Below are 12,455 nucleotides of genomic sequence, written 5' to 3' on the forward strand. Positions count from 1 at the left end.
ACTACAGAGAGGCTGGCAGCCCCTCCCCTCCCAGACCTTCCTTTAAAACTGATGCAAAGGCTGAAGAAGAAATGACAGAAATGTTTGCAAACAGAATACCTTCTCTAGCGAGTTGAGACATGGCAGATCTGGTAAACCTGAGAACATAATGTGGCTTCTAGGGCACTGGTTTATGTTCCTCCTCAGAGCCGGGAGCCCAGTGAACAGGAATGTAAAGAGAATTTGGAATTGAGTGGAAAGAGAATAGCTGGAAAGCAGGCTGGAAGAGAAGATGTGCTGGGTGTGGTGCTGGATGCTCTTCCTCTGAGCCTGTCATGCATGTTTAAGGGTGGGAGGGTGGGAATGTGGCTTTCCGAGTCCTGGAAGAGGCAGAAAGACAGTTTGTTTCATGGTTTTAGTGGGCCAGTTCTCAGTAGGTGCTGGCTGACTAACAATTGACTGGGTGGGATGATTTAGGCAGTCCAGGTGGCCACCTGGATGATCTAGGTAGGCAAGATAAGTTTGGGAATCTATCTTGAGAAAAGTTCCAGTTGATTCTACATTTGGGAAATGTAGAATCTAAAAGGTATTTACAAGTATTAGATTACTACATACTTCGTAGAGGTTGACACCTCCCTGATTTCTGAGTTGGGTGGAATGTGTGGGGGTAGGGAGAGTGGAAGATGAGAACTTGTTAAGGGGTTTAGGGTCGAGAGCTTTCAGAAAACGGCCCTGACAGACTCACATCTGTATGCAGGCAACTGTAAATAACATTACAGCACTGTTGGTGAACTTTGGGAAAAGCACAAACAAATGGGGTATGTGCCCAAAGACTTCAGATTGACAGACACCCTAGTTTTCACATAGGGTAAGAGGGCAGAGCACAGAGATTACAGAACAGGAGTCTGAACTTGATCCCTGCCAAACATTTGGAGAGACGATTAAGCAGATGGGTTCTGGGCATTTAAACTTGAATTCAGTGATCACTGGGAACCCCCAAAGGTTCATTAAGAAAAAAGTATAAGGGCCTCATCTAATTTACCAAGGTTATACCTTTAGTAAATTCAAGAGGAATTGCAGATGGAGTGAATTTTTATTTTGGCAAAAATATTTTATGGTCTCCTAAGGGAAAGCATTTTTAAGTGGATACCGAGCTTGTCTTCCTACCAAAAGAAAGTAGGTTAGTGACTCTGTCAGCCAGGAAGGAAGTCCCTTGTGTTATTTTGGTCCTTGTCCTATTCAATCTCTTGTTTGTTTGATTGTTTTTTAAATTCATGACTCAGGTGCAAGCATAGGGAAGCTTATCAAGTGTGTAGGTAACAGTTGGAGAGCATAACTAACACCAGAGAAGATGAATCAAAATTCAGAACTATCCAACAGCTTTGAATGCTAATTTGAAATCTGTAAGACAAAATGTTAGCAGGATAAATCTGGAATCTAGTGTTTAGGTTAAAACAAAAATAAAGCAGTGCAAATAGGAGACCTAACTTGCTGTTTATTTGTGTGAAAAAGATGATTTAGTTGACCACATTCTTAATATCAGTGATATATAGCTGATAAAAATCCAAGCAATGTTATTGATGCAGTATAATACTAATAACCACCAGTATTGCACACTTACTGTGTTAACCACTTTACATATATTAACTAGTTTCATCCTCCTAACAGCCCCATGAGGTTCATTTTGCATATGAAGAAACAAAGCCTCAGAGAGAACAAGTCACCTGTTGAGAGTCTTGGAATTAATGATTTGCAAAACAAGGTTTAAAATTCAGATCTGTCTGACTCTGTGGTCTCGATTAGGGTTCAGATCAGAAAAGGTGATATATAAACAGTATCTTCTGTGTGGGAAGATACTGTGGTAAGAACACATCTAGAGTGATGTTAGTTCTGGGATCCTATTTCAAGAAGGATATTGTCTGCAAAGTGCCTGTCCAGAAGAGAGCAACTTGCTGTGGAGCAGTGGCAAGTTCCGATCTGCTATCAAAGAGACTTGGAAATGCCATTGTTCAGTGCTGCAGACACCCAGGCAGGGACATGGAAGTCATCATCCAGTGTAATGGCATTATGGCAAAAGAAAGATGTTGTTGGCTTCATGAGATTAAATGGCACCGTCAAGTGAAATATCAAAGTAGGCCAGATTTATTCATTGTAAGTGCACTGCTTCCTCACTAGAGCTGTCCAGCAAAGAGGCAGTCTGCCTTGCAGGGAGGTGTGAGTTCTCTGTTCCTATTCAAGCAGAGACTAGAGAGCTGTCAGTAAAGGATGCTAGAGAGAAGATTTCTGCTTTAGACAGGATGTTGGATGAAATTACACCCAGAAACATGTCTAGTTCCAAGATTCCACGCCCAGTTTCTGGATTCTGGGTGGTGCCTGTATTTCAGAATTGCAAGGGACACAGCATCCAGCCCAGAAGAAATCATCTCGGGAACCAAAGTACAGGTCAGGTGTGTCCCTGGAGGAAGGAGACAGACTAGCAATTTTGGCTCCCTCTTCTGGAGGGTAACCAGAGCATTAGTCACTGAGAAGAGTAAATGAAGACTTATTGGGAGAGGAGGAAAGCCTCCTTGGTACTAAAGGTGGCTGAGTTTACAGTGGGGGCTTATTAAATGGCAAATAAATTTTATGAGCTAGATTCACCCATGTGTCTGCTGTTGGCTCTAAGCCAGAGACTCAAGAAACTATGTGAACTCTTTTGGTCCTGAGATCATCAGCTTTTGCCCTCAGCTTCCCAACAACTCCTCAGTGACCCAGAATCAGTGGGCCTTGCTGGGAAGTACCTGCCTGTCCCGGTCATTGATACCCACAAAGCAGAGAGAAGTTAAGCTTTTTTTCTGAAATACTTTCCTCAAGAGGAAGCAGCTGTGGTCTACTTTTCTTCTTTGGGGGATAGATGTTCAGCAATAACTGGTTTTTGGAGCAAATCCCAAAAATGTGGTAAAACCCCCAAACACAACGTGTCAGGAAGGTCCTCCTCCCACCCACTGCTTTACCAGCCTGCCTTGTCTGCCCTGAGGGTCCTCTCCTGGATTCTTCCTCAAGCACTGGCTGGGCACCCATGATCCCTGCTCTCATGGAAAAAGATGACCACCCATTGTCCTGGTCTTAACCCTCAGAGGTAGCTGGGGCAAACTATTTCTAGTGCTCTTCAGCCTTCACTAGTAGGTTTACTCCAAGAAACTGCCCAGTCTCCAGCCTTTCAGCTACGACCCATGTGCCTCCCAAACCCACAACTCCAGTTCCACTCTTCTGACTCTGTTTTCAGTTCGAGTTTTCTGACCAGCTTCTAAGCACCTGCATATTTCATTTGTACATCCAAAGTCTAAAACCACATGTACCAGCACCTCTTACAATAGGATTTCTTTCCAAAAGTCCTTCACCTGGTTAATAGTGCCATGTGATTCTAGAAGCCTTGGCATTGACTTGGATTCATCTTGTCCCTCCCTAATTCCCCACGTCTGACTGCTCATCAACTGCAGCCACTTCTTCCGTTGAAATTTGTCTTGTCTCTTCTGCTGTTCTTGTTGCAGCACTCCAGTTGAAAACTCTATTATCTTACACCTGAATTAGCATTAAATAACAACCTCATAGCTATTTTTCCAACCTCCAGCCCCTTCCCCACACTACCTGCAAATGCTGCAGCTTGCCAGCAAAATGAGCCACCCAGTGCCCCACTTTCAGTACATCCATCCCCTGCTGATGGAACCATTGTCAGCTCTGTGTGTCCCATGACATCAATCCTAATGCCTCTATTGGTAACCAAGGCCTTGCCATGCTTCTGACTATCACTGATTCCCTCCACATTCAAGCTGGTGTCACTCTCCCCACTCATGCACTGCCAGGGCTCCGTTAGCTGTGGCTCACGACACTCCAGGCTTCGCCTTTTCCAGTACAATGCGATGTGCACTTGTTCTTTCAGGCTCAAGCTGAGTTCTGGTGTTTTCAAGATTCTGACCCTGAAGACTGGCACCCATAGCCTCTGCCTTTTCTGGTCTCTGCAGCACTTGCAACCCATTTCCAAATGTGGGCTCCTGATCCAAGACTATCCAGCACTGTTCAGTTATTTCATATCTTGATTGCCTAAAGAACCTTGTGAACTTTGTTTTGCCGATAGCTGCCACAGTTCTTAGCACAGTGCTGGTTTGGAGTCCTAATTAGTGTTGAGGAAAAGGGATGATCAACATACTGAGGCAGAAGATTGGATGAAGTCCCTGTATGTAAAGATCTCCAAACACGTAAAACCCCTTGTGCTTAAATATCTGAACCAAATTTAGGGGAGTCACAAAAATGACATCGTTTGCCTTGAATCCAGAATAAAGAACAAAAAGCCACACTTTCTCATGGGCCTGTTCAAACCTGCTGGGACACAAAAATATTAATGACTAAACACAGCCTAATGCGCTACCTCTGAAACCATACTGTGGAATTCTAGGCATCCTCCACCAGCTGGGAAGTGCCAGGTTTGTCCTGGCACCCCTGGAGCCATGTGGGTATTCGTGGTCTCCACTAAGATGTCCATGGTATTGATTTTGTACTTCCTGAATGCACAGGAGGCCTGGATAGAAGCATTCACTCCTCTCCCTCCAGCTTTCAATCCCCAAATATCACCTACTGTTTAAAATGGCTCTTTCCAGCCCTCTTCTGCTCTTCCCTGAGACCCTGGCACTTGTAAAGGGTCTCCCCCACTTTTCAGATACACTCTACATGTCTGCGACATCCCCAGAGACATGTCCCAGCCTTTTCACTTTTGAGAGCATCCTGATCTACTGATGCGGGTCTTTGACAATGGTCAGAAGTTTCTTCTGCTTCAAGAACTTCAAGAACTACTCCATTCCATGCGACAAGGTTCTGGACAGTGGCTAAATCATTTCTCCCCAAACCTAATATATTTAAAGGCTTGGTTCATGTTTAAGATTTGGTAATTCTCCTGAGACTATGGTCCTTTAAGGCTGTAGTTTATCTTAACTATAGCATAAGTGAATTTTTAGGTCAAAGAACACAGATGTCTGCAAATTAGATCTTTAATCGAAATTAATAAATTAAAAGAACACAAAATTAAAGATTTTTCTCTCTTTTGAGGTACTAATAATCAGCAGTTTAATCCATACATAACATTTTTGTGCCACAGGTATGTAACCTATGATGAAAATAATTGGAAACTATAAAATATAAATACATTAACAATATTTATATTAGCAATAATGATAATATAAAGCATAGTACAGATTACTATAAAATGCTTTACGTTATAGGGATATATTACATCTGATATTATTATTACCGCCACTAATAATATTTCCCCAACACTCACAAATCTGAGAACGTTTTCTGAGCCCTGTCTCTAAATGTTTGGCTGTGCCCGACTCTGTAGCTGACTTGAATTCCTTGTTCACTGTCTGATGATTCATTGCACTAAACACCATTTTCCTGATAATTAAAAACTGCTCACTGGCAAGTGGGAGCAGGAACAGGCTGATGGAGGATTTATGCAGAAACACAAAATGAGCCAAAAGACAAATGACCTGTTCTGCCTAGCTAAAGACTTTTTTTTCCCTCATCATCTAAGATTTGGAAAGGCTAACTGTACTGTAGGAGAGAGGTCTAGGAATATACGTCATTCTGAGATGAGGTGGATGCAAGGGGAGCCCTTACGTGCTGGGTTGAGAGTGCTCAACCAAGTCACTCTCCCGATTTAGAACACAGACTACTGCCCCCCACAGAGGAGCAACACCAAAGCCACTTTCTCAGCCCTCCCTATCAGACCTTAGGGGAAAGTCATTGAGTTTGAACCATTTGTTAGACCAATGATTCACTTTTTCAGTTTCTCTTCTTCAATGTGACAATGCTTTCCTCAATTTCAGAGAAAATGAGTACTGAGTCTAATGGTTGCATAAATGCAGCCATTAAGATGTTCTAAATTGACATTGCATCACTACTCCAGGCAGTCTACTTGGCTTCTGGTGAAAGACCTCAGTGACACCAAAGCCCATGGCCCCAGAACAGCAGCTGCGACATCACATATGTGTGTGCACACACACGCACACACATGCTTCTTAATTCTACAAGCTAGCAAAGCAGCACACCTCTCTTCATCAGTAAAGTGCACCCATCTTCACAGTGCAGACTTTGTTCCATTTGTGTGTACTTATTTGCACCTTCCTGGCCCAAAAGAATCCTGGCATCATTAAGAGATGAGCCCTTTCCCTTCTGGGAATAGCTCCTTCCTTGAACTGATTGGGGCCAATATCTGTAAAACTCATTAACTCAGAATCCTTTCCCATTCATCCTTATGTATGTCTTTACTTGCAAACCATTCATTACCGCATATTCTAGATTGTTTAATTAGTTTCCATGGAAGAGTTCCTGTAGGACAGCTTAGCATACATCGTTCAAAAGCCTTTGATCTAAAATAACAAGGTAGTTATTTTTAAAGTAACTAATATAACCCTAAGCGGCTTACAACCCCCACTGCCCACCCTCCGCTTGCTTCCTCTTCCTACCTCCCCAAACACTTCCTAGAACAATTTACTGATGATATAACAAGTCTGTCAGTCAGTGAGTCATCACTGTACATCAGGCACTGTGCTAGGTATGTCATCAGCAATATGTTCTTTAATCTCACAGCCACCTTGGAGGAAACCATGCTAAGAGATGTGTGCCGACTTGTCACATTACACAGGGCTAGTAAAAGGTTTGGGGGTCCTGACCTTACCTTTGGGTCCTGGCATCTGGGCTCTTTACCTCCTCTCATCACAGCACACAATCTGGGAGAAGTCACAGCTTGTTGACACTGACCTGCTGTCCCTTTTGCATTCTGAGTGCATCTGTTGCTGCCAGTCACACATCAGCTGGCTTCCACCTGTGGCATCGGTGTTGCTTTGCCTGACTGCTTTCCCTGGCCCTGGAGCCTCCCCTGCCCACCCATACAACAGGCCAAGCAGCTCCTGACCAATTGTGTGGAAATATCACAGCTCCCTCGACCCCAAGGTGGGCCAACTCTGAAGCATGTGCTAACCTAGACATTGTTTAGATGTAAATCTCAGGGGAGTTAGGCCTGCTCAATGACCCACATGGTCGGTGGCTTGAGAACCCACCTCTTACAGGCTGCCTTCCTTTCTCTATCTTACTTCCTTTCTCATCTCCGGTACTTCTTGGGATCACCACCCAGATAAGCCACTTACTTTCAAAAATCTTGCCTCTAGGGCTGCTTCTGGGGGAACCCAAGGTAAGATGGGGTGGCCTGGAGATGCTGACCGGGGTTCTCTATATGCTTCCAGTCTGGTTTGTCTGTTCTTACTCTTCACTTGTTCTTTATAACAAATGAGAAAGGCCTGGCACCCCCATCTCTGTTTTTCTCTTTGTCCACTGTTATTAAGGCAGAAGTCTCTTCCTACACATCCCATCCTAGGGGCTAGAATATTCTACATAAAGGTGAGGATCTCTCAATTTATTTGTCCACATTTCAGTCTCTATATTCCCAAGTCAGTGTCCTCTCAAAGCTTTCAAGGAGCCTTCTGGAATGATGTGAACAACCCTAAAACAAGTGACTGGGAATAACTCATCTTTCAGAAAAAAACTGTTCCTCTGGGCAGGACACCCGGCCCTCCTTAACTTAAAAAATAATCCCCTCAGGCCAGGCACAGTGGCTCACGCCTGTAATCCCAGCACTTTAGGAGGCCGAGGCAGGTGGATCACAAGGTCAGAGTTCAAGACCAGCCTGGCCAAGATAGTGAAACCCCATCTCTACTAGAAATACAAAAATTAGCCAGGTGTGGTGGTGCACACCTGTAATCCCAGCTACTCAAGAGGCTGAGGCAGAAGAATTGCTTGAACCCAGGAGGCAGAGGGTGCAGTGAGCCGAGATCACACCACTGCACTCCAGCCTGGGTGACAGAGCAAGACTCCATCTCAAAAAATAAAAAACTAAAATAAAAATAAAAATAAAAATTCCCCTCAATGATTAACTGTATCTTCCATCTTCATTTGGATTATACTCTAGTATTTCCATTCCTTGCCTGAATTGGTGACCAAGCAACACCAGTTTAGGGGAGCTATAGAGCCATCAGAAGATTTTGGATGGAAAATGTCAAAACTAGAGCTGGGGGTCACCAGGGAACAAGCTGCAGTGGTGAGGGGTGGGGGACATGAAGAGGAGGGAGGTGCTAAAATGGAGCTCGTGAAACCTGAGGCCTAACCTCAGCCTTGCGCCCCAGTCCCTGCACCCTACAGGGTGGCTTTTTTAGACCTGCTTGCCCCTGCTGACCTGACTGTTTCTTGAATGAGACAGCAGTACCTGGCAGGGAAAGCCCCTACTCTTCCCAAGGCTGTGATACCGGACCATGTCATTTGACCTTCGAAGCCTCAGCCTTTCCACCACCCACCACCATGTAAACAATTCCTGTACTTTGCCTAATGACATATCAAACGTGTTGAAAAATTACATTGTGAATGAATGCATTTGTTTCTTGGGTTCCATTTCCTTTTTTTGTTCCCTCTCCTCTACTTTTTGAATGTATTTTTTCTGCAGTGACAATTCTCTACTTTGTCCCCATGCACACCTATTTATCTTGCCACTGTATATGTCAGTGACAAGGTCTATATTCCTTTATGTATTTCTCATTCACCATTTTATTTGTTTTTCATACTTCAGTGTGTCCGACGGCATGAAGATTCAATCACCATTTTTCTTTCATACCACCTCATTTTTTCTATGTGGACTTTGCTCTTTTCTCTATTAGTGTTTTCTAAGTTTTTCTCTTCACATTTTCTTTTCTGGTATACCGTCTTGGCACTTCCATCTCCAGGTTTTTCTAACAGCAATTTCTTTCTTTGTAAAAAAAAATCCATCCTCATCCCTCTTACAGCCCTGCACCACAGCCATCAGTTATAACCTTAACAGTGGCCTCCACTCAGGAAAGTTGTCAAGTTGATAAATATTGATATCTACCCTACCATTTTACCACCACTTTTCTGCTAATGCATTTGGTTGGCATCAATCAGCTTCCTTGCCTTCTGTGAGCGCCCGGTGTGGGAACTGGTCCTGATCTGTCACTTATAAGTAATCTGCTCCACATTTCATCAAAAGCTCAAAAAAAAAGAAGAAAATATGGAGGAGAAGTAGAGGACAGAGAATCAGTCTAGAATGACCCAGAAGGAAGGGAGATGGGGAAGCCCAGCAAGAGGAGGAGAGGCAGAGAAAGGTTGCAGCCTGGTGTGTAAGAGAGCTCCTCCCAGGAATGCCCTTAGTGTTGAGGACATCAGCAGTGCTGAATGACAGCTGTGTCCTCTTTGGGATGTTAACCCTGCTTATCTCCTCCAACAAGGCTCCCCAGGGATGAAGATCTACATTGACCCCTTCACTTATGAGGATCCCAACGAAGCTGTCCGGGAGTTCGCCAAGGAGATTGATGTATCTTTCGTGAAAATTGAAGAGGTCATCGGAGCAGGTATGGCTCTTCCCTGTCTTATTTCTGTTCTCCTGGTGTCCAAACATCTTCTTTCCACCACCTAGATGGTCTCTTTCAATATGAAAGACCCCATTAGGAGGAGAGCTTCTATTTTCTTTCTCCTCAGAAGATGAGTCTGAACTATCTACGTGTGTATCTAGGACAGAGAGAAAACATCACTTGGGATCTTTGGGGACCTTGACCATGGTGGCCAGGCTTGTCTGTTGTTGCAGAAAAGTCAGCTGCAGTTTTATAGATTCAGAAATAACTCTGGAAATGGACCACCAAATGCAGATAAGGAGAGAGACAGAAGGTACTTAGTTGAGAAGGCTTTGAAAGAAATCTACATTTTTAGTATTCCACTTACTAACAATGATATCTCAATGCCTTAAAGTCAAGATATCTTGCCATACTGTAAGTTCTCCATTTCCTATGTACATGAATTTGAAGACAGACCATGATGAGTAGAAGAGAGACCACTGTTTCCAGAATAAAGTCAACCTATAGCCTTCTTTTTTTTTTTTTTTTTTTTTTTACAAAAAGTCTACGGTATAGCTGGTAACAACACAAGACAAATTTCATTCTCAAGAAATGTATGTGCCCTCATCCACCTTCCTGCACTGGAATAGAAACCCAGCCCAGCGTGAAACTCACTGCCTGAGATGCTCTCAGGAAATCATACCTAAGACTGATCTAGAATTTTCATCTTCCTTTAATGGGCTAGTAGTTGAGTCAATTTGGTAACGGACCTAGCCTTATTATTGTAAATCAGATAAAACATCTCAAAATATCATTAAAAGAAATCTCATTCCTGTGTCTTATAAACCTTCTTAAAAGATGTGTTAAATTTGTTTATTTTCTTCTATAACATTCTTCTTCTTTTCTTCCTCTTCAGTTCTTGTTAGCCATGGTCCAAGCTCTCTTCACTAATATGCTGTCATCTTTTTTAGGTTCTTGGATCTAGAAGTGCTTTATTCATATCATTATTGGGAAAGCCATAGAATTGCCTCTCTCAGTAATATTTTAACTCAATAAAATATGTTTAGTCAAAGTCTTACAGCTACTTCATATATTATCTTTAGGGGGAATGTCACCATCCTTCTGTTCACTGCTCTCTTAATGTACTCAGGGGTCAAAAAGCCATCTGTGAAATTGGAAGTCACATTTGAGATTCTGCCCCATTAGGCCGCCATCTTCCTGCTCTGGTTTCCCTCTTGAATAACTTCGTCCTCACACTTCTTTCAGCATATGTGTGGTGGGTGCTGGGAAATGACACACCACCTGCTCCTGCCAACCCTTCAGGAGTTTCAGTTGGGTCACCAGACTCAGATCCACATGAGTTTATACATATTTCCCATTGACTTTTACATTAAGAATGTTACTGAGCCACGACTTTCACTTCTGTGCAAATAATTTTCTCTTCCTGTTTAGATGCTGACATATTTAAGGATCATGCCTTGAAAGGCTGGGTACCAGATAAACTGGATAACTCTTAAGGGCTCAGATTTCTCCAGTAAACATCAAAGAGTGTTTTAGGGGGGACAGGCTTTCAGTCCTGCACTCTGTTTGCTTGCGTTATTAATTGTTGTTATGGCTTGTGGTAATGGTGTTAGTGACTTTAATGTTGTTATTTATGTCATGTGCTTAGAGCGATGTGTTCTGGACTGTATTTCATCCCAGAGAGCACACATCAGCCCCACCCCTGCCTGCCTTTGTCAGAGGAGGAGTAAAGAGCCTTCTCACTTTATGACCCTCCTGGATAGTTACAATTTGGGGTGAGCTCACCAGCTGCTGGATGCCCGTAAAAGGATAATTGATAGTTCTGCCCCATCCTTCACCTCCATTTGTGTGTAGCATTTGCCAGTGCTGCCATGTTTGTGCATTCTGCTCAGAGAAGGTTCAGTCCTCTCCATGACTCACGTGGTATTGGGGAGAAATTTTGCATTTAGTAGTTTCTATGATGCTCAGTAGCATGGCATAAAGACCTCTTCCCAGTTACTGCTGACCACTCTCTAGGAGAGACCCATCTCCTTGTAATTCAGAATATCCCAGAGTGAATCCCTGTGGATATTAACTTACTGTGCATAACTTTATGCAATTTTAACAGAATACACTCCTGCAGGGAACCAATTTTTTTCCAGGTCCTTTTCTCCTCTGTCATCATTCTCATTTCCCTCATACCCTGCCCCACTGAGGCTGACTCTTCAGTGCTAAAAGAGCTGGCGTGGAGGTCAAATTGTTTCGAAAGTAAGGAATATGTTAAGGTAAGATTTATGCCATGTAACTGGCAATGTTTCTCTTAGTCACTTGAAATACTTGAAGCAGGGCGAAACTTGGGTTGCAAAATGGCAACAAAACATGAAAAGAAGAACCAGAAGTTCTTTATTCTTCCTTTATTTTTTTCTCTCCCTCCCTCCTTCCTCTCTCCCTCCTCTTCTTCCCTCAGGCTTTTACTGAATACTTCTTATTTGCTGGATGTGGAGTTCCAGAGGCGAATAAACAGACTCAGAGGTCTGACAGATTTAGTGGGAAAAAATCAGGCCAGTAATGGTTAATTATTCCACACCATCCACACAGGCATGTATTATGCAAAGTGTGGGGCCAGCACAGAGCAGCATCCAGCTTGCTGTTCTAGGAGGGGCTGGGCATGTCAGGAAGGCTCTGCAAAGAATGACCTCTGGCCTGAGTCTTCAAGGATAAACACTAGTAGAAAAAGTAAGTTTTCATGAGGCATGTGAGAGAATGAGATAGTGACAGAGAGGAAAACTAAATTATTTAAGAAAGATAATGAATATGACCTCCCAGCAGTGGACATGCTGTGCTGGACAGCCTGCGGTAGCTTGCAAGAGCCAATTATGCACATCTGTTTCTAGCCCCATGTTCAGAGACATCATTTTGGTAGCTTGACATCGCCATAGTAGAAGTATTTACACCGTGGGAATGGGCAAATGCTACAAATCCTGAGCCTGCCCTCTATTTGTCCCTCTGTTCCTTCGTTCCTTCCTTCCTTCTTTCCTTCTCTTTCTTTCT

At 43.3% G+C, this 12,455-nt stretch overlaps 1 protein-coding gene across 1 annotated transcript in view; it reads left to right on the plus strand.

Moving 5' to 3' along the window:
- EPHB1 (EPH receptor B1) overlaps positions 1 to 12,455 on the plus strand; it is a 443,952-nt gene that overhangs the window by 361,420 nt on the left and 70,077 nt on the right. The window contains exon 10 of the mRNA XM_012000023.1: positions 9,303 to 9,425. Within this exon, the coding sequence (XP_011855413.1) occupies positions 9,303 to 9,425 (123 nt within the window). The remainder of the gene's footprint in view (positions 1 to 9,302; positions 9,426 to 12,455) is intronic.

The sequence above is a fragment of the Mandrillus leucophaeus genome, unplaced genomic scaffold, assembly GCF_000951045.1.
Source record: "Mandrillus leucophaeus isolate KB7577 unplaced genomic scaffold, Mleu.le_1.0 Scaffold612, whole genome shotgun sequence".
NCBI classification, from domain to species: domain Eukaryota; kingdom Metazoa; phylum Chordata; class Mammalia; order Primates; family Cercopithecidae; genus Mandrillus; species Mandrillus leucophaeus.